General features: G+C 40.9%; 2 protein-coding genes across 2 annotated transcripts; both read right to left on the minus strand.

Annotated features, from left to right (window-relative positions):
* Window positions 1-19,325: 19,325 nt before the first annotated feature.
* LOC138881199 (uncharacterized) lies at window positions 19,326-20,305 on the minus strand. Its single transcript, XM_070161408.1, has 2 exons — window positions 19,588-20,305; window positions 19,326-19,372 (listed from the first exon to the last, which is right to left on the minus strand). Exons 1-2 carry the CDS (start codon window positions 20,303-20,305, stop codon window positions 19,326-19,328), a joined length of 765 nt encoding a protein of 254 aa, XP_070017509.1.
* Window positions 20,306-25,920: 5,615 nt separating this feature from the next.
* LOC138881200 (uncharacterized) lies at window positions 25,921-26,295 on the minus strand. Its single transcript, XM_070161409.1, has one exon. The coding sequence runs from the start codon at window positions 26,293-26,295 to the stop codon at window positions 25,921-25,923; it is 375 nt and encodes a 124-aa protein (XP_070017510.1).
* Window positions 26,296-27,270: the final 975 nt, after the last annotated feature.

The following is a 27,270-nucleotide window of genomic DNA, read 5'->3' on the forward strand; positions in this document are numbered from 1 at the left end:
TGTTTAATGCTTTTGTTAGAAAAACTCAGAAACAATTAGGAAATCAACTTGCATCCATTAGGTCTGATCATGGAAGTGAATTTGAAAATGATAAGTTTGCTGAATTTTGTGATGAGAATGGTATAGATCATAACTTCTCTGCCCCTAGGACTCCTCAACAAAAAGGAGTAGTTGAAATAAAGAACAGGACTCTTGAAGACATGGCTAGGACTATGCTTCTTTCTAGTAAACTACACCACAGATTCTGGGTAGAGGCTGTGAACACTGCATGTTACATTATCAATAGATGAATGACTAGACCTCTAGTAGAGAAAACTCCCTATGAGTTACTTAAAGGGAGAAAACAAAATACATCCCATCTTAGGGCATTTGGATGCAAGTTCTTTGTGCACAATAATGGAAAAGACTCCCTAGGTAAGTTTGATCCCAGAAGTGATGAAGGAGTATTCTTGGGATATTCTTCACATAGCAAAGCATATAAAGTGTTCAATAAAATAACTTTGTGTGTAGAAGAAAGTGTGCATGTAGTGTTTGATGAAACTAATATTCTTTTTGAGAGACAGGAACATGAAGATGAAGCCATTAGATTGTTAAAGGATTTGACTGAAGCCTCAGAACAAGTTAAAGTGGCACCAAAAGAAGGAACATGTGATGGAACAGGTTCTTCCATTCAGGGCAACCTGATAGGGGGAACTGATCGAAGAGGAATTAAAACAAACCCTCTAAAAGAACCTGTTCATGACCCTGTTCCTCAGCAACAGAACATGGGTACAAAAGAGGTAAAATCGACAGTACCTTATTCTTAAGGGAAAAAGGTAAGGATCGCCTTGTGGTACAAATATATATTGATGACATAATCTTTGGGACCACTACTGATAAGCTAAGTAAGGATTTTGCAAAATTAATGGGGAGTGTGTGAAATGAGTATGATGGGTGAGCTTAACTTCTTCTTAAGCTTACAGATCAAACAAATCCCAAATGGAACCATGATCCATCAGCAGAAGTATGCAAAAGAGCTTATCAAAAAGTTTAAAATGGAGGAATCAAAATAAATAGACACACCCATTGCAACTGCCACAAAATTAAACATTGAGGAACCTGGTTCATCAGTTGATCAAAAGTTGTATGGGGGTATGATTTGTTCACTCTTGTATCTTACTGCTAGCAGACCAGACATAGTCTTCAGTGTAGGGGTTTGTACTCGCTTCCAGGCCAATCCAAAAGAGTCTCACTTGTTTGTTGTCATAAGGATACTAAGCTACTTGAAAGGCACCGCTGATCTGTGTCTTTGGTATCCCAAAGGTAGTAATTTCAATCTAGTAGGATATGCTGATGCTGATTATGCAGGTTTCTTTGTGGATAGGAAAAACACCTCAGGTATGGCTCACTTTCTTGGTTTCATGTCTTGTATCTTGGGCCACTATAAAGCAAAATTCAGTGACCTTTTCCACTGTTGAGGCTGAATATGTTGTTGTTGCATCTTGTTGTGCTCAATTGTTATGGATCAAATAGTAGTTGGTAGATTTTGGCATTGAAGTTGGTTGCATTCCTATATTCTGCGATAAAACTAGTGCTATAAGTATGACAAAGAACATTATTCATCATAAGAGGACTAAGCACATAGATATTAGACACTACTTCTTAAGAGATAACTATGAGAAAGGATTGATCTCCATAGAATTATGTGCTACTGATAAGCAAATTGCTGACATCTTTACTAAAGCACTGAGTAGAGAAAACTTTGAGAGGAACCAGATGGAATTAGGGATGAATAGGATCACTTAATAGGTCCAGCTCAGAATGCACAATGAAAAAAAAATTGGCTAGGAATTCTGAACTTGTGTAAATATCTAGATTAATTCTTACTCAGCTTCATACTTTAATTAGTATATTCCTATGACATGTGTTTATATGACTCACTGATCTCTTACAAAATTTTCTCTATTATGACATTTGAGGCATGTTTAACCAGGAAGGACTATTTTACCTGATTCATCTTCAATAGCACATCCTATTTTCTTAAAATTTACCTCATATCCTGAGTCGCAGAGTTGACTTATGCTCAAAAGATTGTAGTTGAGGCCATCGACAAGATAAACTTCAGTGGTGTCATAATTGTTATTGAAGGGAATTGTTCCAGTACCAATTATTTTGTTTTTGGAATCGTCCCCAAACTTAACACTTCCTCCATCAATTTTTCTAACTTCTTTGAACAGGTTCTTGTCACCTATCATATGACTGGAACACGCGCTATCTAGATACCATTTTCTTTTGCTACTTATTCTGTGGTATTCCTCACTAGTTTCACCTCGTGCCATGAAACAATTTTCATTTTCGTCATCTGAAATGTCCTCGTCCGTCTAGCATCCTGAGGATTTGTTCATTTCGTTTTCTAGAATTGTCATGAAGCAGAGATTTTCTATCTCTTCGCGGTCTGAATTATCCTCATCGCTCCAGCTTTTAAAGGATTTGTTCTTGTTTAAGCCTCTAGAGATCTTCCTCTTTAGTTCTGGGCACTCAGCTTGAATATGCTCAAATCTTCCACATTCATAGCATTCTCCATCATTCTTATCTTGTTCGTTGTATTGCTTGGATCATCTTAGTGGAATTCTTCATTTCTTTGTGTTCCTGTATCTTCTCATCAATCCATCCATGTTTCTTTATAGCATAGCAATCTCTTCTTGCAAAGCTTTAGGATCATCATCAATTTCATTTTCAGCTATTTCAATAGAGGTTTTGAATGCAACTATTTTCTTTTTCTCTTCTTGATTGGTCTTCTTGAGATGCGTCTTTTCAAAAGCAATGAGTTCTCCTTGTAGTTCATCATAGGATAATTTGTTTATATCTTGAGATTCCAGTATGACTACTTTGGTCTGCCAAGTGGTTGGCAAACTCCTAAAAAATTTTCTGACTTGATCACCACTGGTGTAAGGCTTACCAAATGCCTTTAGATCGCTAATTATTTTGCTAAACCTGGCAAACATCTCTTCAATGGATACTCCTTCTTTCATTGAGAAGAGTTCGTAATCATGGACCAGCATGTTGATATGTGTTTCCTTTACTTTGTTGGTTCCTTCATAAGTGACCTCAAGTTTGTCCCACATTTCTTTGGTTGTGTCACAGCTTGAGATTTTCTCATATTCTTCACCACCTACAGCGTTATGAAGCAGATTTGTACCACTTCCATTTGCTCTTTTATATATGAATCTATATCTTCGAGATCAGCAAGTGGTGGAGTGGCAGCTGGTAATGGATAATTTCCCTTTTTGATGACCCTCCAGACTTTAACGTCATAAGCTTTGGCAAAGATCTCCATTCTCACTTTCCAATGAGGCTATGAAGTTTTAGGAAATATTTCACTTCCTTCCTTCCCTATCGTGCGATTTTATTCTTTCATTGATGATTGAATCATTCCATTATTGTTCTCCCATAGATGGTGAGAACACATACAGCCTCTATAACTGGACAAGAGTTGGAGCCCCCTATTGTAGTAACTACCGGGGGTAGAGGCCGAGGTCGAGCTAGAGGTAGAAGCAGAGGCAGAGATCAACCTAGAGCTCGAGCAGCAACACCCATAGTGGAGCCTTAGGTTTATCATGAGGAGGAGATCCCAGCTCAGACTGCACTAGTCGGACCCACTCAGGTCCCAAAGTGATTTATAGCCACTCGCTTCAGGACGCTCTAGTTCGTGTAGTGGGCCTTATGGAGAGTGTGGCCCAGACTATTGTATTTCCAGTGGCAAAAACCGTCTCTCAAGCTAAGGGAGGATAACAGACTCCCTCTACTCACACTCCAGAGCAAATGGCTCCCATACATCAGACTCCAACAATCCAGCCAGTTGGGGTAGTTCTGTCGGTTTTTGCTGCATAGACAAGAGAGAGGCCCACGATGTCTTTTGAGGGATTGATGAGATTGGATAAGTTAACAAAGCTCTTCCTTATTTACTTCAGTGGTACACATTTGGAGGACCCATATGATTACTTGGATTGTTGCCACGAGGTGTTGCGCAACATAGGTATTGTTGAGATCAATAGGGACGACTTTGCAGTATTCTAGATGACCATGTCTGCCAAGAGATTATGACGGGATTATGTGCTGACCAGAACAGCTGGTTAACCATGTATGTCAAGGATCAGTATTTGCAGCTATTTTCGGAGAAGTTTATTCCTTTCACTTTGAGAAAGGAGTATCACATGTAGTTTGAGTGCCTGCATCAGGGTGGCATGATTCTTACCTACTATAAGACCCAATATGTGGACCTAGCTCGCCATGTTGTTATTTCACTCCCTACTAAGAGGGATAAAGTGAGGAGATTCATGGATAAACTTACTTTCAGTATTAGGCTACAGATAGCCAAGGAGAACGGAGGTGATATTTCTTTCCAGAGGGTCGTACAGATTTCTAGACGGATCAAAATGGTCTGTGGTTAGGAGAGGGGGCAGTATCTGACAAAAAGGCCTCGTCATTTCAGTGGTTTCAATAGTGCCTCATCTGGAGGTAGTGGTACTTTTGGTAGAGGCAGCCCTACCAAGCCATTTCAGTTAACGCTTCAGGCCTCCCATGGTGCTTCGAGTAGTCGTGGTCCTTATGTATCTCATCTTGAGCAACTAGCCTATTGTGCACCATCAGCTCCTATTAGTGCCCCTATGTTCTAGAGTTATCAGGGTGGTTATCCAGGTCGACAGGGACAGTTCTAGGGTCAGCATTCATAGCAGCCGTGGGGTTTTTATAGTTGTGGAGATCTGACGCACCTTGCTAGATTTTAGGTCATAGGACGGCATGCCTGTATACGGTCAAAATCAAGGAGCCCAATTTCATAGTCTTAAATTGGGCTAGGAGTTCGAGTTCGGTCAACTCGAAGCGAGGGTCGGACCCGGCTGAAGGACACACACCTCGAGGGAGTAGGTCGGAGACCTGGCATGAACTACATCGAGGGAAGTACAATCTCAAAGACACTCAAGAAAGAGTGAGAATTTCACAGGGACACGTGGATCAAGGAATAAATCAAAAGATAAGATATGTACAAAATAGTATAGGTCCGTACTAGGTGGTTATACATCTGTACCAATAGAATTGTTTACCACAATTAGGAATGTACTATATTAGGTTTTTCTCCTCCTATATAAGGGGGACCCCAATCATTTGTGAAGGAGATTATTCACTACAATAGAATATTCTACTCTGCTTTTCTTATTTACCGTGCTCAACATTTGTTCTTCAGCTTTATTGTTTTTACTTTATTATTCATACTTCATTGCTCTCAGCTGACCTTGAGGCCCCCAAGAAAGTCGAGCTCGAGGTCCTTACTATTCTAGCAACACTGGTTTGGTTCATCAATTCCTCTTACTTAAACTTAATATTATTTGTATATTCACTAGTATTGGAATAAATCACATATTCTTAAAACCACAAATCACATTTAATTGTAACTCCCATTTTTCGAGGCAAATAATGCCACATCAAAGTTCTCGAGCCATGGTTCTTGCACTGGTTGCTTCATCGCTCGCTCAGCCGGCTAGAGATAGGGGTCAGGCTGCCAGAGGTGGAGGTCAGGCCATTAGAGGTGGAGGACAACCAGCTAGAGGTTGTCCCAAAGGTGGAGGTAAGAGTGGTGGGACCCAACCCTATTTTTATGCATTCCCAGCTAGTTTTGAGACGGAGTCATCTGACGTTGTCATCATAGGTATTGTTCCAGTTTGTCATAGAGATGACTTAGTTCTATTTGATCCGGGCTTTACTTTTTCCTACGTGTCATCCTATTTTTCTTCATAGATGGTTATGACTCGTGATTCCTTAATCCTATATATGTATCAACGCCTATGGGAGATTCTGTTGTTGTATATTGTATTTATCGCTAGTGTGTGATTACTATTGAGAGTTTTGATACTAGTGTAGATCTCATACTTCTTGATATGGTGAACTTTGATGTTATTTTGGGCATATGTTGGCTATCTAGGTGGTTTAAAGTTGTACCTTTCAGCTTTCATAGAAACAATTGTATTAGGTACATAGAGTGTTCAAGTTATAGCTAACTTGAAGTTGTTGCAACAGTGGATGCTGTGTGCCACAATGGGATTAGAGTTAATCCTTAGGTTTACAAAGAGTTTTTGTAAATGCTGTTTTGGCTCAGTAATTTTAGTGGAAGTTTGGGAAAATTCTACCGAGTAGTAGATCGTGGTTTTTTTCACCTTTTGAGCCAGGTGTTTTCCACGTAAAAATCTTTGTGTTCTTTAATTTATGTACTTATTATTACGCAAACAGTAGTAGTTAGAACACGTAGAAGAACCTGGTTCTTCTATAGCGAAAATTGGGTACCACACAAATCACCCACCCCCCTCTTGTGTGGTATTGACGCTTAAAACATCACATACCAAAAGTGAAAAAGCATAACAAAAAAGAAAATAGTATCATAATAATTACGGTCCAATATCATCAAAATAAGGCTACCCCCTCAAATGAAAGCTAGCATTGTCCTCAATGCTAACTAGCCAAAAATAGCTCAAGAATAAGATAGAGAGTAAAAAAAACTCCTTATTGGTCCTCCGTCTACATGGGGTCATGAGCCTAGGCCCCTAGGTCCTGTGACTGCTCAGGAACTTGTGACTAGATCCCTGTAACTTGTGCCTGCTTTGGGACCTGAGGCTACTCGAGAACCTCCCTGCGGGTCCTCCAACTCAATCACTGCATCATCCGTCTGTGGGATCAATCTCCTCCTCTTTGGTGCCCTCTCCATCTCATGATACTGCTCCGGATCAGTCTGAGCTGCTAGAGGTTGCTCATGCAACAGTAAGTCCAATGGTAGATGATCAACAACCTTAATTTTCTCCACTTCTACCCTCAACTCCTTCACAGACTCCTTTGAAGCTCGAGTCTTTCTCAACTTCTTTGTCTCTTTGGTCAGCTCCTTCAGTGACTTTCCATGAGCACCTATAGCTTCTAGAATCAACTACTGGTTCTGTAGGAGCTTCTTCTGGTTGTCCAGAAGCTCCTTGAGAGTCTCCTCCACTGAAGTTGGAACCTGTGGATGTGGATGTATGGACTGGGCTGCCACCGAGCTAGAAAGCATAGACAGCTTAGAAGTAGTTGTCTGCATCCAGTTGTTGATACTGGCAAGTGTTTGATTCAAATGGTGGGCAGTCAATGGGTAGGCTGAGGATGAGGGGATAACTGGAGTAGTGGAAGTAGATGGTCCGGGGGCAATATCTGGTGTGGCTGAGGGAGGCTGAGAAGAAGTGACTACTACTACTGGCTCTTCAGACTGGCCAGTAGAAGTAGCGGCTTTACCTTTAGGATCTTTGGCTTTGGGGTTGTCATCAGCCTCGAGGTTGTACTATGAAAGGGCATCTTTGGTTTCACCTTCACATCAAATTTCCTTTTCTCCACATCCTGGTCCTCGAAGTATATTGTCAAGAAATTTGGGAAGAGGTATGATCTATCACCTTCGTTGACTGCCCTTGTGATCACCCTAGACATAACATTTCCGATGTTGATCGGATACCCTGCCATAATAGAAGCCACCAATATCGCTTGGGAGACAGGCAGAGAGTTCCATGGGTAGTGGGGTCCAACTTGCTGCATACAAAAGTCTCCCACCCTTTTGCCTCGAAGTTTAAAGTTTTCCTCAGAATTTGAACCCCTGATGTCAACCAAGCTGGGGTGGTGCCCGGGAGTGCCAGGTATTCTGCTAACCACGGACGGGCTGCCTCATCCAATGCTACCTTTTCTAAGTATAATGATTAATCTTCCTCCGAAAATCCCAGGTAGTTATTAATTTTCTTCCAATCGAACTTCACAGTCAAATTTCGCACCTTAGTCACTTTAGTGCCCTTTTTGATGTGGGCAGCATTCGCATAGAACTCCTTGACTATGTGATCGTTTGCATCCCAGACTTTGCTTGTAAAATATTCCCAGCCTGGTCTCTCTCTGAATTGCCTCTTCATATTAGGGTTGTAAGGCAGAAGGTCCCTCTCAATGAACTTTCGCTCAAGAATCAATTTCCTCTGGGCCACCACTCTCGGAACTTGTGGTATGCAATCTCACTAACAAATCTCCTTTGCCACGCCTCCGGATTTCTTGTTCTTTCCACCCCCCTGTTTGGGGTTCTCCCCCTTCTTCTTCATCGATGGGATCCTCCCTGGGTGTTGAAGTTGTGGGTGAAGTAGATGTTGCACTATCACTGCTCTCTGCTGAGCCCTTAGACAACTTAGAAGAAACTTGAACTGAAACTTGAGTAGTAGGAGAGGCCGGAGGTGTGGGCACATCTCTCAATCTAAACCTCCCCGGGAAGTCGAATACATACTCCGACACTAAATCAGACTCAGATGCCTCCCGGGAGGGCAAATAATCACTTCCCTCTGAACGGGAAGCAGCTCTATCTACAGCCTTGATTTGTCTTCTTGTTTCCCCAATTGCTTTCCGAACCTATGGGGTCAATCTTATCATTCCTCGTCCCTTACCCCGGGAGGACTCTCCTTTTCCTTTCTATTTTTCACCACCGCCTCGTGATTTAACCATTGTCTCCAAAGGGAATTCAGTTAATATTTGTTAGTATCACTTTACCAGAAGAAACAGTGAAGAATATGAATGGAAACAGTTGACCGCGGACCGCATAAAAAGCATTGCGGCCTCAAAGGCACAACCGCGGACCACATAAAATAGCACCGCAGACCGCAGTGGGGTGGGACTCAGACTACCCACTCTCTGAGTAAGGTCACCACGGACCGCAAAAAATTGTATCGCAGCCGCAGTGAGGCACCACGGAATGCAAAAAATCAACCGCGGTAGTGCTCCTTAAAATTGGCCTCTCTGAAGTTTACCACCGCGGACCACGGAAAAACACATCGCGGCCACGGAGAGGCACCGCGGACCGAAAAAAATCAATGGCGGTCGTGGTAAGCAATACGAAGCAACACAAACCTAGGGTTCCAAATTTTTGTGCATTTTAACCTTAAACAACACATTATCAACCCACTAGGTAGTTAATGACCATGCTTGACTAATTAAAACCTAATCTAAACAACATTATATAAACCTAAGTTAAAGATTGAAAGAAAAAGGAAGAAGAAGAAGTACAAACTATCAAATTAAAAGGAAATAAAAACAAAATTAAAGAATAAGGGAAAGATTTGAAGTACCAGAGATGAGATGCAATACAGATGATTGAGAATCAATGTTTGAATTCGTGCAACTTAGGGTTGTGATGAACAGTGCTTTATCCTATTTAGAGTGCAAATGAGCGAAAAGTGTAAAAGGGGGCCTGAGGTCCTATTTAAAAAAAAAGCCTAGGACCCACACTAGTTACCCACCGCGGACCGCGGTAATGAAACACATGAGGGCACTTGCAAGGACTTCACCGCGGACCGCAGAAAATGCACCGCTGCCGCAGTAAAGCATCGCGGACCGCGAAAAATGCATTGCAGCCACGGTTAAAACTTCATAAAACTATCCCTTTTGCACATTTAGCACTGTGGATTGCACTCAAATTTTGCCCCCGCGATGAGGCCATTGCGACCATGAAAAATGCAATGCGACAGCTGTCCAAATTTCAGAGAGTGAAACATTTTTTTCAATTTTGTCCTGCACTGCATCAAAACAGCCCTACACACATCAATCAGTTAGTCCAAAAGCAAATCCTACACTAAGAAAAAATCAAAGAAAAACAAAATGAAAGACACATGGGTTGCCTCCGAAGAATTGCCTGATTTAACGTCGCGACACGACACAAGTTACCATCAAATAATTTTAGATGGATTAGTGCCACCACGTGACTGTCACCAATCTTGCCAAGATAGTGCTTGACTCTGTGCCCATTAACTCTAAAGACCTCTCCATTTTTTGTTTTTCAAGTCAAGTGCACCAAATGGAGTCACAAGCACCACTTCAAAAGGTCCATTTCATTTCGACTTAAGCTTTCCTGAAAACAGACGTAATCGATAATTGAACAAGAGAACCAAATCACCCACTTTGAACTCCTTGCCACGAGCATACATGTCATGATGGTACTTCATCTTGTCCTTGTACAAGGACGAACTAGAGTAGGCATAAAATCGGAATTCATCAAGTTCATTAAGCTGCTCCACATGAAGATTTGCTGCCATATCCTATTCACGATTTAGCTCTCTCAAAGCCCACATGGCCTTGTGTTGTAACTCAAACGGTAGATGGCAAGCTTTCCCAAACACCAATCCGTACGAAGACATACCAATCGGAGTCTTGTAAGCAGTCCTATAGGCCCATAGAGCATCATCCAATTTCTTTGACCAATCGGTCCTATTTGCATTGACCATCTTTGAAAATATACTCTTGATTTTCCTGTTTGAGACTTCAACTTGGCCACTCGCCTAAGGATGATAAGGGGTAGAAACTTTATGATTGACACCATATTTTGCAAGCAAAGAGTCAAAAGCTCTATTGCAAAAATGAGACACCCCATCACTTATGATTGCTTTAGGAGTGCCAAATCTAGTAAAAATCTCTTCTTGAGAAATGCAACAACACTCCGGGCTTCATTATTGGGTAAAGCCATGGTCTCAACCCACTTTGAAACATAGTCAACTGCCACTAGAATGTATGTGTTTCCACATGAACTAACAAACGGGACCATGAAATCAATGCCCCACACATCAAAAATATCAACTTCGAGAATAATGTTGAGAGACATCTCATCCTTCTTTGAAATTTCACCCGCTCTTTGACATCCATCGCATCTCTTCATTGGTTCACTTGCATCCTTATACAATGTTCGCCAGTAAAACCCACAACTAAGAACCTTTGAAGCTGTCCTCGCCCCACCATGATGACCACCGTAGGGAGAGGAATGGCAAGCCTCTTGAATACTCAATTGCTCCACCTCCGGGACATATGTTCAGATCACACCGTTAGTGCAGATCTTGAACAAGTACAGCTCATCCTGATACTAGTCCAAACTATCCCGTTTAAGCTTCTTCTTTTGGTTAGAAGAGAGCTCACATGGTACAACACCGGTCACAAGGAAATTAGTAATGTCCGCAAACCATGGCATGTTATTCACCGACACAGAAAGGAATTGCTCATCGGGAAATGAATCATTGATCTCTAGGCCATCACGAGGCCTCCCTCCTCCTCCAAGCGGGACAAGTGGTCCGCCACTTGGTTTTCACACCCTTTCCGGTCCACAATCTCCAAATCAAACTCTTGAAGTAACAAGACGCATCACATTAGCCTAGATTTGGAATCCTTCTTCATCATCAAGTATCGGAGTGCGACATGATCGGTATGAACTATGACCTTGGCACCCATGAGATACGGCCTAAATTTCTCCATTGCGAACACAATAGCCAACAGCTCTTTTTCAGTCACCGTGTAATTCACTTGAGCATCATTCATTGTCTTGCTCGTATAATACACCAGATGAAACATTTTATTCACTCTTTGACCCAAGACCACCCCAACCTCAACATCACCCGCGTCACACATGAGCTCAAAAGGCAATCTCCAATTGGGTGCGGTAATAATAGGAGTGGTGGTCAACTTGTATTTGAGGAGTTCAAAAGCTATCAGGCATTCCTCATTGAACACGAACTTGGCATCTTTTTCCAATAACTTGCACAAGGGATTCACCACCTTCGAAAAGTCCTTAATAAATCTCCTGTAGAACCCCGCATGCCCAAGAAAACTTCTAACCCCCTTGACTGAGGTAGGAGGAAGAAGCTTTGAGATTACTTCAATTTTGGCTTTGCACACCTCTATGCCATGCTTTGAGATCTTATGGCCGAGGACAATGCCCTCCTCGACCATAAAGTGGCATTTCTCCCAATTAAGCACAAGATTGGTTTCTTCACAATGGGCCAACATGCTATCAAGATTTTTCAAACATTCATCAAACGAGTCACCCATAACACTGAAGTTATCCATGAACACCTCCAAAATGTCCTCCACCATGTCAGTAAATATAGCCATCATACGCCGCTGGAATGTAGCCGGTGCATTAAACAACCCAAATGGCATCCTAGAAAAGGCAAAGGTACCATACGGACAAGTGAAGGTGGTTTTATCCTGATCTTCCGGAGCAATCAAAATTTTGTTGTACCCAGAATACCTATCTAAGAAACAGTATAAGGCACGCCTAGCAAGTCTATCTAGCATCTGATAACTAGGGATTTTGATACATTTTATACTCCTTCTTGCTTATGTTTTGATTAGAAATTTGTACAAAATAGTCCCAAAAGGCTCACAAGTTTTGCTTGATTGCAGGTTTGATCAACAAAGTGATAAGATGTCAAAGATCAGCTCAAAAAGGAGTGAAACTTGCACAAGTACCAAGACAAGACAAAGCTCAGGCAAAACAGGCCCAATGCGGTCGCGCACCATTCTGTGCGGTCCGCACAAGTGAGGTTCATAGAGGTTGATTTCCAGGCCAACAGGCAATGCGGCCGCATGAGATTTAATGTGGTCCCCATTGGAGTCACTGCGGCCGCACTCGATTTAGCGAGTTTGCAGAACCAAGGATCAGAGAAGTGCCAGTTTGGAGATTGAAGCCAATGCGGTCTACGCTCCATTTCATTCGAACCGTACTAAAAGCCACCGCGGCCGCACTCGATTCTATGCGATCCGCATTGCCCGAGTTCAGAGAGTTGAATTTTCAAGTTCAGAGCCCTAGTGCGGTCGCACGTGATTTTGTGCAGTCCGCACTAGCCCTGCAGGGGTATTTTTGTCCAGATTTTTCAGCTTAGTATAAATAGCTTCTTTTCTCATTTTTATGTCATCAAATAGATTTTGTACTGAGTTGCGCTTGTGACTTCGATAGTTTTAGCTATTTTGAGCAATTTTAGCTCTATTTCAACATTGAATCTTCTAGTTTATCTTAGCAATTAATTAATATGAGTTTTTCTTCATCTATTTCTTTATTTTCTTCTTCAATTATGAGTAGCTAGACCCATAAGCTAGGGTTGTGGCTCAACCCTAGTGTGGGTAATTGATAGGTCTTGTGTTTTAGGGATAGATTGACTATGGGTGTTTGATATTTGGGCTAATTTCATGTTTAATTGCTGAATTGGTGGTTGCAAACACTAGTTTATGTTTAGTTGACTTTGGCTCTTCTTGAGAAAGAGAGCCTAAGTCTCTGAAATTGGTCCAGCAAGGAATTGGGGCGTACTTAAGAGATTGATAGCCCTAATTAAAGGGTTAAACCTAGAGATAGTAATACCTGACTTGAACCTTGATTGCTTGTGCAAATTTGCATACCCAATTGGTCTTGAGAATGTCAATTCGGGCAAAAATCACTCAAACCACTGAGAGCTCGAACCACCGAGAGGTGTAGAGTGGGTAAAATCGTGCAACAGTTATGTCATACTCCCCAAATATGTCAATCATGTCTTAGACTCAATTATCCGTCAATTGACCACCTAGGTAAAAGTCAATACCCTAGTGCCTTTTACCCTTTTGAACAACTCGCAGTAGTTTACTCTTAAGCTTATTCTAATTTAACTTAGCATTGTAGTTTGATAAAACTAAAAGTAAAACAAAAACCCAAAAATATTTAGAAGTGTAATTTGGAACACATACACAACTCTCAATTAGATAGAATTCAACTCCAACTTCTAGCACCCTTTGGAAATCGATCCCGACCTTAATTGGGTAAAAGCTGTTTCGACCCTCTCTCGCTAATCAATAGTAGTGCAGGGTTGGCCTCGATCAACTTTTTTGCGCTGTTGCCGGGGAGCTAACAGTTTTAGATATCTATCTAACTAGTTTTGTGTATTGTTCTTCTTTCCTTCTTTGTTACTAATTTATATGTGTCACAACTTCAGGTACCAAATGGTAGCAAACAACGCCAGTGACCCTCTTGGAAATTTGATTGCGGGGGAGGAGGTAGATGAAGTTGGAGATGATGAGTTGGCTCTTGTACCTCAAGGACAATGCAGAGGCTGCCAGGCCAATGCTAATGAAAATGACAATATTCCCGACCCTCCTCTGCAACCTCCAAGAGTGGCTCCTAGAGTGCTTCCGAACCAGGGCTATGCAAGTGCTATTGTCCCACCCCGAATTCGGGCGGGCAATTTTTAAATAACCAATGTGATGCTGACTTTGCTAGAGTAGCGTGGGTATTTCACGGGCGCTGCAGATCAAAATGCTTAAAAACATGTCAAGGTGTTCGTGGATACATGTTGGGGGAGTAAGCAAACTAACGTGTCTGAGGATGCTCTTCGGTTGAGACTCTTCCCATTTTCACTTAGAGGGAAAGCACTTGATTGGCTTGAGCAACTTCCCAACCATTCCATCACTATATGAGTTGGCGGATAAGTTCATTGCAAAAAATTTCTCACCGAGGCATATGGCTACATTGAGAGATGAGATCTTGGCGTTCAAGCAAGAGCCCACAGAACCTTTGCATGAGATTTGGGAGCGTTATAGAACAATGGTGAAGGAATGCCCTAACAATGATATGACCGAGGCGATAATCCAACAGACTTTCTACCAGGGTATTAACACCACAAACCAATGCATAGTGAACCAACTTGCTGGGGGCAACTTCATGAAGTTGTCTTATGATGAGGCTTGTGACATTCTTGGCGATATGGATGACACTTCTTCCGTGTGGAAAAGTAGAGCCAATGTGCCCCAGGGTGACCCCTCATTTATTCATTTGCACAAGGAATTACATGATCATGGGCAGGCTATAGCTGAGTTGACAACTACAATGAACCAACTAGCAAAGCCACAGCTGCAACAAGTTCAAAATCCTTGCCAAGTGAATGCCATGGAGGGTGTCAACATGCTTTTTTCAACAAAAGAAGACAAAGATGGAAACAAAACCAAGGGAATTCTGAGCAATTTGATAATGACTGTGGTGGATTTCAAAGTGATGGTTATAATAAACAAAACGAAGAGGTACAATATGTGAATAATTATCAAGGCCAAAGGGGCAACTCTTCTAATCAACAACAATGGCAAACCCAAGGCAATTGGGGTAATCAACAACAAGTCAATGGTAATTGGGGGAACAACAACCAAAACAACAACTGGGGCAATCAGAACAACAATCAAAACAACCAAGGAAATTGGAATGGTAATAACAACAATTGAGGTGCAGGCAATGCGGCCGCATGAGATTTAATGTGGTCCGCATTGGAGTCACTGCAGCCGCACTCGATTTAGTGCGGTCTGCAGAACCAAGGATCAGAGAAGTCCCAGTTTGGAGATTGAAGCCAATGTGGTCCACGCTCCATTTCATGCGGACCGCACTAGAAGCCACCGCGGTCGCACTCGATTCTGTGCGGTCCGCATTGCCCGAGTTCAGAGAGTTGGATTTTCAAGTTCAGAGCCCTAGTGTGGCCGCACGTGATTTTGTGTAGTCCGCACTAGCCCCGCAGGGCTATTTTTGTCCAGATTTTTCAGCTAAGTGTAAATAGCTTCTTTTCCCATTTTAGGTCATCAGATAGATTTTGTACTAAGATGCGCTCGTGACTTCGATAGTTTTAGCTATTTTGAGCAATTTTAGCTTCATTTCAACATTGAATATTCTATCTTATCTTAGCAATTAATTAATATGAGATTTTCTTCATCTATTTCTTTGTTTTCTTCTTCAATTATGAGTAGCTAGACCCATAAGCTAGGGTTGTGGCTTGACCCATAATTAATGGGTGTTGTGTTTTAAGGCTAAATTGACTATGGGTGTTTGATATTTGGGCTAATTTCATGTTTAATTGCTGAATTGGTGGTTGCAAACACTAGTTTGTGTTTAGTTGACTTTAGCTCTTCTTAAGAAAGAGAGCCTAAGTCTTTGAAATTGGTCCAACAAGGAATTGGGGAATACTCAAGTGATTGATAGCCCCAATTAAAGGGTTAAACCTAGAGATAGTAATACCTGACTTGAACCTTGATTGCTTGTGCAAATTTGCATACCCAATTGGTCTTGAGAAAGTCAATTCGGGCAAAAATCACTCGAACCACCGAGAGGTGTAGAGTGGGTAAAATCGTGCAACGGTTATGTCATACTCCCCGAATATGTCAATCATGTCTTAGACTCAATTATCCGTCAATTGACCACCTAGGTAAAAGTCAATACCCTAGTGCCTTTTACCCTTTTGAACAACTCGCAGTAGTTTACTCTTAAGCTTATTCTTATTTAACTTAGCATTGTAGTTTGATAAAACTAGAAGTAAAACAAAAACCCAAAAATATTTAGAAGTGTAATTTGGAACACATACACAACTCTCAATTAGATAGAATTCAACTCCAACTTCTAGCACCCTTTGGAAATCGATCCCGACCTTAATCGGGTAAAAGCTGTTTCGACCCTCTCTCGCTAATCAATAGTAGTGCAGGGTTGGCCTCGATCAACTTTTTCGCGCTGTTGCCGGGGAGCTAACAGTTTTAGATATCTATCTAACTAGTTTTGTGTATTGTTCTTCTTTCCTTCTTTGTTACTAATTTATATGTGTCACAACTTCAGGTACCAAATGGTAGCAAACAACGCCAGTGACCCTCTTGGAAATTTGATTGCGGGGGAGGAGGTAGATGAAGTTGGAGATGATGAGTTGGCTCTTGTACCTCAAGGACAATGCAGAGGCTGCCAGGCCAATTCTAATGAAAATGACAATATTCCCGACCCTCCTCTGCCACCTCCAAGAGTGGCTCCTAGAGTGTTTCCGAACCAGGGCTATGCAAGTGCTATTGTCCCACCCCGAATTCAGGCGGGCAATTTTTAAATAACCAATGTGATGCTGACTTTGCTAGAGTAGCGTGGGTATTTCACGGGCGCTGCAGATCAAAATGCTTAAAAACATGTCAAGATGTTCGTGGATACATGTTGGGGGAGTAAGCAAACTAACGTGTCTGAGGATGCTCTTCGGTTGAGACTCTTCCCATTTTCACTTAGAGGGAAAGCACTTGATTGGCTTGAGCAACTTCCCAACCATTCCATCACTATATGAGTTGGCGGATAAGTTCATTGCAAAAAATTTCTCACCGAGGCATATGGCTACATTGAGAGATGAGATCTTGGCATTCAAGCAAGAGCCCACAGAACCTTTGCATGAGATTTGGGAGCGTTATAGAACAATGGTGAAGGAATGCCCTAACAATGATATGACCGAGGCGATAATCCAATAGACTTTCTACCAGGGTATTAACACCACAAACCAATGCATAGTGAACCAACTTGCTGGGGGCAACTTCATGAAGTTGTCTTATGATGAGGCTTGTGACATTCTTGGCGATATGGATGACACTTCTTCCGTGTGGAAAAGTAGAGCCAATGTGCCCCAGGGTGACCCCTCATTTATTCATTTGCACAAGGAATTACATGATCATGGGCAGGCTATAGCTGAGTTGACAACTACAATGAACCAACTAGCAAAGCCACAGCTGCAACAAGTTCAAAATCCTTGCCAAGTGAATGCCATGGAGGGTGTCAACATGCTTTTCAACAAAAGAAGACAAGGATGGAAACAAAACCAAGGGAATTCTGAGCAATTTGATAATGACTGTGGTGGATTTCAAAGTGATGGTTATAATAAACAAAACGAATAGGTACAATATGTGAATAATTATCAAGGCCAAAGGGGCAACTCTTCTAATCAACAACAATGGCAAACCCAAGGCAATTGGGGTAATCAACAACAAGTCAATGGTAATTGGGGGAACAACAACCAAAACAACAACTGGGGTAATCAGAACAACAATCAAAACAACCAAGGAAATTGGAATGGTAATAACAACAATTGAGGTGCAGGCAATGCGGCCGCATGAGATTTAATGTGGTCCGCATTGGAGTCACTGCAGCCGCACTCGATTTAGTGCGGTCTGCAGAACCAAGGATCAGAGAAGTCTCAGTTTGGAGATTGAAGCCAATGTGGTCCACGCTCCATTTCATGCGGACTGCACTAGAAGCCACCGCGGTCGCACTCGATTCTGTGCGGTCCGCATTGCCCGAGTTCAGAGAGTTGGATTTTCAAGTTCAGAGCCCTAGTGTGGCCGCACGTGATTTTGTGTAGTCCGCACTAGCCCCGCAGGGCTATTTTTGTCCAGATTTTTCAGCTAAGTGTAAATAGCTTCTTTTCCCATTTTAGGTCATCAGATAGATTTTGTACTGAGATGCGCTCGTGACTTCGATAGTTTTAGCTATTTTGAGCAATTTTAGCTTCATTTCAACATTGAATATTCTATCTTATCTTAGCAATTAATTAATATGAGATTTTCTTCATCTATTTCTTTGTTTTCTTCTTCAATTATGAGTAGCTAGACCCATAAGCTAGGGTTGTGGCTTGACCCATAATTAATGGGTGTTGTGTTTTAAGGCTAAATTGACTATGGGTGTTTGATATTTGGGCTAATTTCATGTTTAATTGCTGAATTGGTGGTTGCAAACACTAGTTTGTGTTTAGTTGACTTTAGCTCTTCTTAAGAAAGAGAGCCTAAGTCTTTGAAATTGGTCCAACAAGGAATTGGGGAATACTCAAGTGATTGATAGCCCCAATTAAAGGGTTAAACCTAGAGATAGTAATACCTGACTTGAACCTTGATTGCTTGTGCAAATTTGCATACCCAATTGGTCTTGAGAAAGTCAATTCGGGCAAAAATCACTCGAACCACCGAGAGGTGTAGAGTGGGTAAAATCGTGCAACGGTTATGTCATACTCCCCGAATATGTCAATCATGCCTTAGACTTAAGTATCCGTTAATTGACCACCTAGGTAAAAGTCACTACCCTAGTGCCTTTTACCCATTTGAACAACTCACAATAGTTTGCTCTTAGCTTATTTTAGTTTAACTTAGCATTGTAGTTTGATAAAACTAGAAGTAAAACAAAAACCCAAAAATATTTAGAAGTGTAATTTGGAACACATACACAACTCTCAATTGGATAGAAACTCAACTCCAACTTCTAGCTCCCTGTGGAAATCGATCCCGACCTTAATAGGGTAAAAGCTACTTCGACCCTCTCTCGCTACTCAATAGTAGTGCAGGGTTGGCCTCGATCAGCATCTGATCAAGAAAAGGCAATGGAAATGATCCTTTAGGTCACTTTATTCAACTTGCGGTAATCCATGCACACCCTCCATTTGGTGATATTCCTAGTAGGAATCAACTCATTTTGCGCATTGGTAACTACGGTCATACCACCTTTCTTCGGCACACATTGCACCGGCGAAGTTCAAGAGCTATCAGAGATTGGGCACATAACCCCGGCATCCAACCACTTGATCACCTCCTTTTTCATAACTTCTTGCATTGCCTCGTTCAACCTTTTTTGATGTTCCACGGAGGGCTTTGTATCATCTTCAAGAATAATCTTGTGTATATAAAAGGCGGGGCTTATCCCCCGAATATTAGCTAAAGTCCATCTAATTGCTTTCTTCCATTTTTGGAGCACCGCCAAAGTGGCATCTACCTGCATGTTAGTAAGACAAGAGGAAAGAATAACTGGCAAAGTTGAACTAGGGCCTAAGAATTCATACCTGAGGTGTGGAGGCAACGACTTCAACTCAAACATGGGAGGTTCCTCGATTGAGGGCTTTGTTGGTAGAGTCTTCCTATTCTCAAGATCCAAAGAGAGTTTTCGAGGCTCATAAGAGTAAGAGCCCATTCCATGTAAAGCATTGACACACTCCACCCGGCCTTTATCCTCATTTACATCAAGATTCAACAATACCTCCTCTAGAGGGTCCTCCATATTTATCATTGCACAAGTATCATCAACTATCACTGCCATGACAAGATCCATGAAAGAGCACACTTCAGAACTGTTGGGCTGATTCATTGACTTGCACACATGAAAGACCACTTTCTCATCACCCACTCGGAAGGTGAGTTCCCCTACTTCCACATCAACTAAGGCCTTCCTAGTTGCAAGGAAAGGTCTTACCAATATGATCAAAACCTCATAATCAACCTCACAATCCAAGATCACAAAATCAGCGGGCAAAATGAACTTGCCCACCCGAACAAGAACATCATCTACAATACCAAGCGGCCTTTTCATAGTTATATCCGTCATTCGCAACCTCATTGAAGTAGCCCTAGGTTGCCCAATACCTAAAGTCTTGAAAACGGAGTAAGGCATCAAGTTGATACTTGCCTCCAAATCACATAGAGCTTTTGTAAAGTTTTCACTCCCAATGGTGCAAGGAATGGTGAAAGTGCCAGGATCTTCTAGATTTGGAGCTATCGAGTGCACTATTGCACTAACTTGGTGGGTCATCTTGATGGTCTCACAATCCATGGATCTTTTCTTTGTCACCAAGTCTTTCATGAACTTGGCATACCCCATCATTTGTTCTAGAGCCTCCACCAAAGGAACATTTATTGATAAGCTCTTCATCATGTCAATAAACTTCTTAAACTAGTTCTCACTTTTCTGCTTCGCAAGCCTTTGAGGATAAGGTGAAGGTGGCCTTGGCAAAGGAGCCTTGTCTTTAGGCAAAAATGTTTTCGGCATGTTTATTACGTGTTCCCTAGATGGGTTCACGTCATTCTGAGTTTCCACCTCGATATCTTGGATATCAATCCTCACTTCCTCATTTACATTCTCATCAATCACATTCTCATCCACCAAAGGAATCTCATCCTCTTGCAACTCAACTTCATCACTCAAAATTTCTTTTTGTTTGGAGGCATTCACATCACCGCCTCGTCCACTTCTTGTAGTTACTGCCATTACATGCCCTAAATTGTTCCCACCCTTTGGGTTGACTACCGTATCACTAGGTAGAGCCCCATTAGGAAGAGTATTCAAGGATTGTGAGATTTGGCCTAATTGAACCTCCAAGTTTTTGATTGAAGTATTGTGGGATGCCAACTGGGCATTAGAGTCAGCATTCTTTTTCACCATCTGTTCAAACATCATTTAGATTCTCCCCATTTCACTGTTAGAAGATCTAGGACCTTGGGATGGAAATGGGGTGGATTGTTCAGTTGTTGATACATCGGGGACCTTTGAAAGCCATGCCCCCGACTTCCTTAATTACCATTGTTCCAACCACCCTGATTGTTGTTGTTGCCACTCCAATTACCCTGATTGTTCTGATTATTGTTCTGGTTTCCCTAATTTGAATTTTGGTTGTTGTTCCCCCAATTACTATTCCCTTATTGTTGTTGATTTCCCTAATATCCTTGGGGTCTCCATTGTTGTTGGTTAGAAGAATTGCCCCTTTGGCCCTGATAGTTGTTCACATATTGCACTTCTTCATTCTGCTCATCATACCCATCATCTTGGAACCCACTACTATCTTGGTCATATTTATCCAAACTCCCTTAGTTCTGTTGACCTATTTGTCTTCTTTTGTTCACTAACATGTTGACACCCTCCATAGCATTTACTTGTCGTAGAGATTGAACCTATTGTAATTATGCCTTTGCTTGATGGTTCATTGTTGTTGTCAGTTCTGTTATTTCTTGCCCATGATCATGGAGCTCTTTGTGCAAGTGAATGACCATTGGGTCACCCTGTGGCACATTGGCTCTACTTTGCCAAGAGAAGGACGTGTCATCCATCTCATCCAATATAGCATTAGCCTTATCATACGGTGTGTTCATGAAATTGCCCCCAGTGAGTTGGTTCACTATGCACTGATTTGTTGTGTTAATGCCTCGGTAGAATGTCTGTTGTATCATTGCCTCAGTCATATTATTATTTGGACATTCCTTTACCATGGTCCGGTATCTCTCCCATATCTCATGTAGTGGTTCGTTGGGCTCCTGTTTTAAAGCTAAGATTTCATCCCTCAAGGTTGCCATGTGGCCCGGCGAGAAAACTTTGCAATGAATTTATCCGCCAACTCATCCCAAATAGTGATAGAATGGTTAGGAAGCCTTTAAAGCCAGTCCAAAGCCTTCCCTCTAAGTGAAAAAGGGAATTATCTCAATCAAAGTGCATCCTTTGACACATTTGTTTGCTTGCTTGCCCCAACAGGTATCCACAAAGCCCTTAAGATTTTTGTAAGCATTCTGATGGGGAGCACCTGTGAAATACCCTCGATGCTCCAACAAATTCAGCATTTGTAATTTGGAAATTGACTTTCTCAAGACCAATTGAGTGTCAAAATTGTGCAAGCAATATAGGCTTAAGTCGGGTATTACTATCTCTAGTTTTAACCCTTTAATTTGGGCTATCAATCACTTGAATACGCCCCAATTCCTTGTTGACCTGATTTTTCTAGACTCAAACTCTCTTTCTCAAGAAGAGCCCAAGTTAAAACGGCACAAATTAGTGTTTGCAGCCATTAATTCAACATGAAAAACGCAAATCAGGCCAAATATCAACCACTCATAAATATCTAAGCCTTAAAACAAGAGACCCATCAAATACCCACACTAGGGTTGAGCCACAACCCTAGCTAATGGGTCTAGCTATTCATATAATGGAAGAAATCAGATATTTAGATGAAGAATAACCCATAAAATATAATTACAAGCTAAGATTTGAATATTCAATGTTAAACTAGCTACATAATTGCTCAAAATAGCTAAAAATACCATTCACGTGCTCAGCTACAGATAAGATACCCTAAAACTCTTAAAAACAAGTATTTATACAATGCCAAATTTTCTAGACAAAAATACCCCTGACGCAGGTACCGCGGTCCGCAAGAAATGGATTGCGGCCACGGTGGGGCTTTTAGCTTCAAATCTCTGTTCTCTGAATCCAACCACCGCGGCCGCGATGACTTTATCGCTGCCACACAAAATGCACCGCGGTCAGCGGTGTTTTGAAACTTCAAAAATCTTAGCTCTTTGAATCCCTTCTACAGTGGACCACATTGCTTGAGCTTCCAAAATTGTATACTCTCTGATCTTTTCCACCGCAGACAGCAACAAATGCATTGCGGTCGCGGTGGGTCTATTGCTGTTGTGGTGGATTTACTGCTGTAGTAGTGCTTTGACTTGTTCTTAGTACTTGAGTAGGTTTCACTCCTTTTTGAGCTGGTTTTAACTTCCTTGTCACTTTTTGACCAAACACTGCAAATAAGCACAACATGTAAGCTTTCAGGATTACTTGTATACATTTTTAGTCCAAAACTCAAGGAAAAGGAGTATAAAATAGACTAGAATCCCTAGTTATCAATGTTTGTTTAATGCTTTGTTGCTGAGTAACAAGTTCATGGATAGGTTCTCACTAGGTTTGAGGATCAGTTCCTCTATGTTCAGTTCCCCTGTCAGGTTGCCCTGAGAGGAAGGACCTATTCCATCACATGTTCCTTCCTCTAGTGCAGCTTCAGGTTGGGATGTGGTTTCATTTAAGTTTCTTACCAGTCTAATTGCTTCATCATCTTGTTCCTGCCTCTCAAAAAGAATGTTAGTTTCATCAAAAACAATATATACATTTTCTTCTACACACATAATTCTTTTATTATAAATCTTATAAGCTTTACTGTATGAAAAATATATCAAGAATACTCCCTCATCACTTCTAGGATCAAATTTACCTAGGGAATCCTTTCTATTATTGTGCACAAAGTACTTGCATCTAAATGCCCTAAGGTGGGCTATATTTGGCTTTCTCCCTTTAAGTAACGCATTGGTAGTCTTCTAAACAAGAGGTCTAGTCATGCACCTATTTATAATGTAGTCTGTCGTGTTCACAACTTCTGCCCAGAAGCTATGGGGAAATTTACTAGCAAGTAGCATAGTCCTAGCCATTTCCTCCAATTTTCTATTCTTTCTTTCAACTAATCCATTTTGTTGTCGAGTTCTAGGAGCAAACAAGTTATGATCTATGCCATGCTTATTACAAAATTCAGCAAATTTAGCATACTCAAATTCAATACCATGATCAAACCTAATTGATGCAAGTTGATTACCTAGTTATTTTTGAGTTTTTCTAACAAATGAAGTGAACATATCAAATTCTTCATCTTTAGATGCTAAAAATAGTTTTCAAGTAAACCTAGAGTAATCATCAACAAGCACCATAAGATATCTCTAACTACCTCTACTCAATGGTCCCATTGGTCCACATAGATCCATATGGACCAGTTCCATCGTCCTGGTAGTACTTACCATTTTCTTGCTTTTAAAATAGGATCTTACCTACTTCCCCTTTGCACAAGCCTCACAAACTTTATCTTCCTTGAACTTAATGTTAGGCAACCCTATCACCAAGTCCTTGGAGACTAGTTTGTTGAGTTGGCTTAGACTGGCATGTCCAAGTATTTTGTGCCAAAAGAGGGGATCATTGTCTAATACACTTAAGCAAGTGATTTCATTATCTGAAAGTGTGGACAGATCCACCACATATATGTTATTCACTCTTTTTCCCTGCAAAACTATCTTGTCAGTGGTAAGATTAATTACAAAGTATTTTATAGAGGTGAAGGCTACCATGTTACCTCTATCACACAATTGTGATACACTTATTAGGTTGTATTTTAGTCCATATATCAAGTAGACATTCTCAATAGAGAGAGAATCAGATCTGCCTACCTTTCCAACCCTAATGATCTCACCTTTCTTTCCCTTTCCAAAGGAGACTACCTCCTTTAAGGTCCTCAAATGAAAAGAACTAGTTCTTGCTTCCTGTCATGTGCTTTGAGTAGCCACTATTCATGTACCATATTTGGTTGTTCCCCTTCACTTGGACCTGCAAAAAGAAATCAAGGGTTAGTTTTAGAAACCCAAACTAATTTGGGTCCCTTTCTTTAGGCAAAAGGATAAATCATATTCTTTTTAGCCCAACTTGGCAGCCTATTTTTCCCTAGAACAAAATTTTTGTTCTTTTGATCCGCCTTTTCTTTTGCAGTGCAATCACTCTTATAGTGACCAGTGTTACCATAGTGTGTGCAAATTTATTCTCAGGGATGTGAGGCACTTTCTTTTGGGATCTCCCTTAGGTGAAGAGTTACCAAAGCCAAGTCCTCTCCTGTTACTACTATGATGTTCTTGTAGACATGAAAGTGTATAAGAGGACCTGTTTATAAGTTCTTTCTATCTCATGCTTGACCTTATTTAGATCCTTCTTTAAGACTCTTACCAATTCATCCCTTTTATACAACTCATCTTTCATTTTTCCTAAATTTCTTCTAAAGTGAGTTGTGTGTGACCAACTGTCTTTCTACCTATTCCTAATTTCAATAGATTTTCAGATCTAAGTTCTAGGACAGTTGTATCAAATGCATGAACCTGGTTCTTCAACATAGTATTTTCGCTTTCAGTTTCATAAGACCTAAATTCCAGGTTTTTGCACTTAGCTTTCAAAATTACATATTCTTTTGACAACTGTTCTTTTTTATTATTCACTTCTTCAGATTCATTAATCAGCTCTAGTAATAATTTAGATAATCTTTCTTTAGATATAAATTTAATCTTGTCTTTTAGATGAAAGATACTTACCTCGGTTTCTTCATCAGATTCTCGAATAGCCATTAGTGCTCGTTCATCATCAACATCATCATCTGAGCTTTCATCTGAGCTTTCTCCCTAAGCAGCAACCATAGCCTTGGTTGATCCTTTGTTGTTGCCTTTCTTGGGATGAACCAGTTCCTTCATTGAGCTCTTTCCTTCTTCCATTCAGTTTTTCATAAAGGACAGTTTTGATTATGTGATCAGTCTTTCCACATTTGTAGCAGCCATCATTGGTTTGCTTCTCCGGAGGTTTTGCCTTGATATAGCTTCCACTTCTTGAAGAACCCTTTCCTCTCCTTAGGTACTTCTTGAAGTATTTGATAATCATTGTCATTTCATCATCTTCCAAATCAGAACCTTTAGTGATTCTAAGTGCCAAAGTCCTTTTCTTGTTAGGTACATCTATTTTCATGGTTTGTCTCCTAAGTTCGTAGGCAGTGAGAATCCCAGTAAATTCATCTAGTGGGAGAGTGGTAATATTATTTGATTCCTGGATGGCACTGATCTTGCTTTCTCAAGTAATTGGCAAGACCCTAGTGAGTATCTTTTCAACTCTGTCTTCTTCAGGAATAATCCTTCCAAGAGATTTTAGTTCATTTGTCAATGTAGTGAACCTTGTGTCTCCAGAATGGATTCTCCATTCTTCATAGCAAAGTTCTCATATTGAGAGTACAGTAGAGTTCCTCTAGGTCTCTTCGCTTGAGTTGTTCCTTTATCGGCCACTTGCAGTGTCTCCCAAATTTTCTTAGGAATGGAACAGCTTTGGATTCTGCTATACTCGTCTAGACTAAGTCCACAAACAAGACACTTCTTGGCTTTGGAATTCTTTTCCCACTTCTTCAGATCCTCGGCATTGCAATCAACTCTTGTCTTTGGCACATTTATTCCTTCAGTATTTTTCTTAAAAGTAGCCAGTGGACCATCAGTGACAATGTCCCATAGCTCATAGTCATCTCCCTGTATGTGATCTCTCATTCTTGACTTTCACCAAGAGTAGTACTGGCCATTAAAGAGTGGTGGCCTAGTAGTGGATTGCCTATCCCAATTTCTAGGCAGTGCACTCATCTTGATCTTCTCCTAAGGTGTTAGCTTCTTCAAGGATAACTCGCTCTGATACCAATCGATGTCTTGTACTTCAATACCACACAAGAAGGGGGAGGGGGTGATTTGTGTGGTGTCCAATTTTTTATATGCACGGATTATAGAAGAACCTGGTTCTTCCATGTGTTCCTTACACTACAATTGTAGGATAATAAGTGCAGAAAATAAAGAACATAATGCGACCAAAAACACTCACGCAAGTGCACGCGATCGTCAAGTAATAAAGTAGTGAGTAGAGTATCTTTCCCACGAAGACTTATGACTAACTTTTGACTGATTCAAACTCAATGAACTTATCGATTCGAGAGATCTATCACAAAATATGGAAGTGACAAATTTACTAACTAAAATTATCAAGCAATGAATTAACTATAAATCCACCATAACAAATAGCAATTTCGGATAACAATCAGTAGGATAGAATATTCTAGGGTCACGGGTTAGCTAACAATCGTGTTGCGTTCTTGGCTTAAAATGACTAATTGATTTATCTGGATTGTTGATTGACAGGGTTGATATTGCTCATAAGAATCTATCGAATTCTTACTCGCCTATTCAAGCTAACTTAATGCCTATATGTCTATAGAATTAAGGTTAACAAAAATGCATTTATACTTCCTGTATTTCAACCAAACAAGAAAATTAGTATATGTCTATCCTAATTGCGAATTCGTTCCCCGATGCCCAGGTTCAAGAACTTGCTCTATTTAATCTATATGCAATCAAAAATTCCCACTTTCGAGTTCAACTCTAGATTCGTAGATAGTACTTCATTGTTAACTACTCAGCAAAATAATTAAAAACAGAATTAAATAAACAACCCAATATGATAAAATCAACTTCATCAAA

This window comes from Nicotiana sylvestris, chromosome 11 (assembly GCF_000393655.2).
Source record: "Nicotiana sylvestris chromosome 11, ASM39365v2, whole genome shotgun sequence".
NCBI classification, from domain to species: Eukaryota; Viridiplantae; Streptophyta; class Magnoliopsida; order Solanales; family Solanaceae; genus Nicotiana; species Nicotiana sylvestris.

Coding starts and splice junctions, on each gene's coding strand:
- LOC138881200 (XM_070161409.1), bottom strand. CDS start 26,295: ATGAGAGATCACATACAGGGAGATGACTATGAGCTATGGGACATTGTC.
- LOC138881199 (XM_070161408.1), bottom strand. CDS start 20,305: ATGATGAAGAGCTTATCAATAAATGTTCCTTTGGTGGAGGCTCTAGAA. Junction 19,373..19,587: donor GGATAAAGGCCGGGTGGAGT/GTGTCAATGCTT, acceptor ACTAACATGCAG/GTAGATGCCACTTTGGCGGT.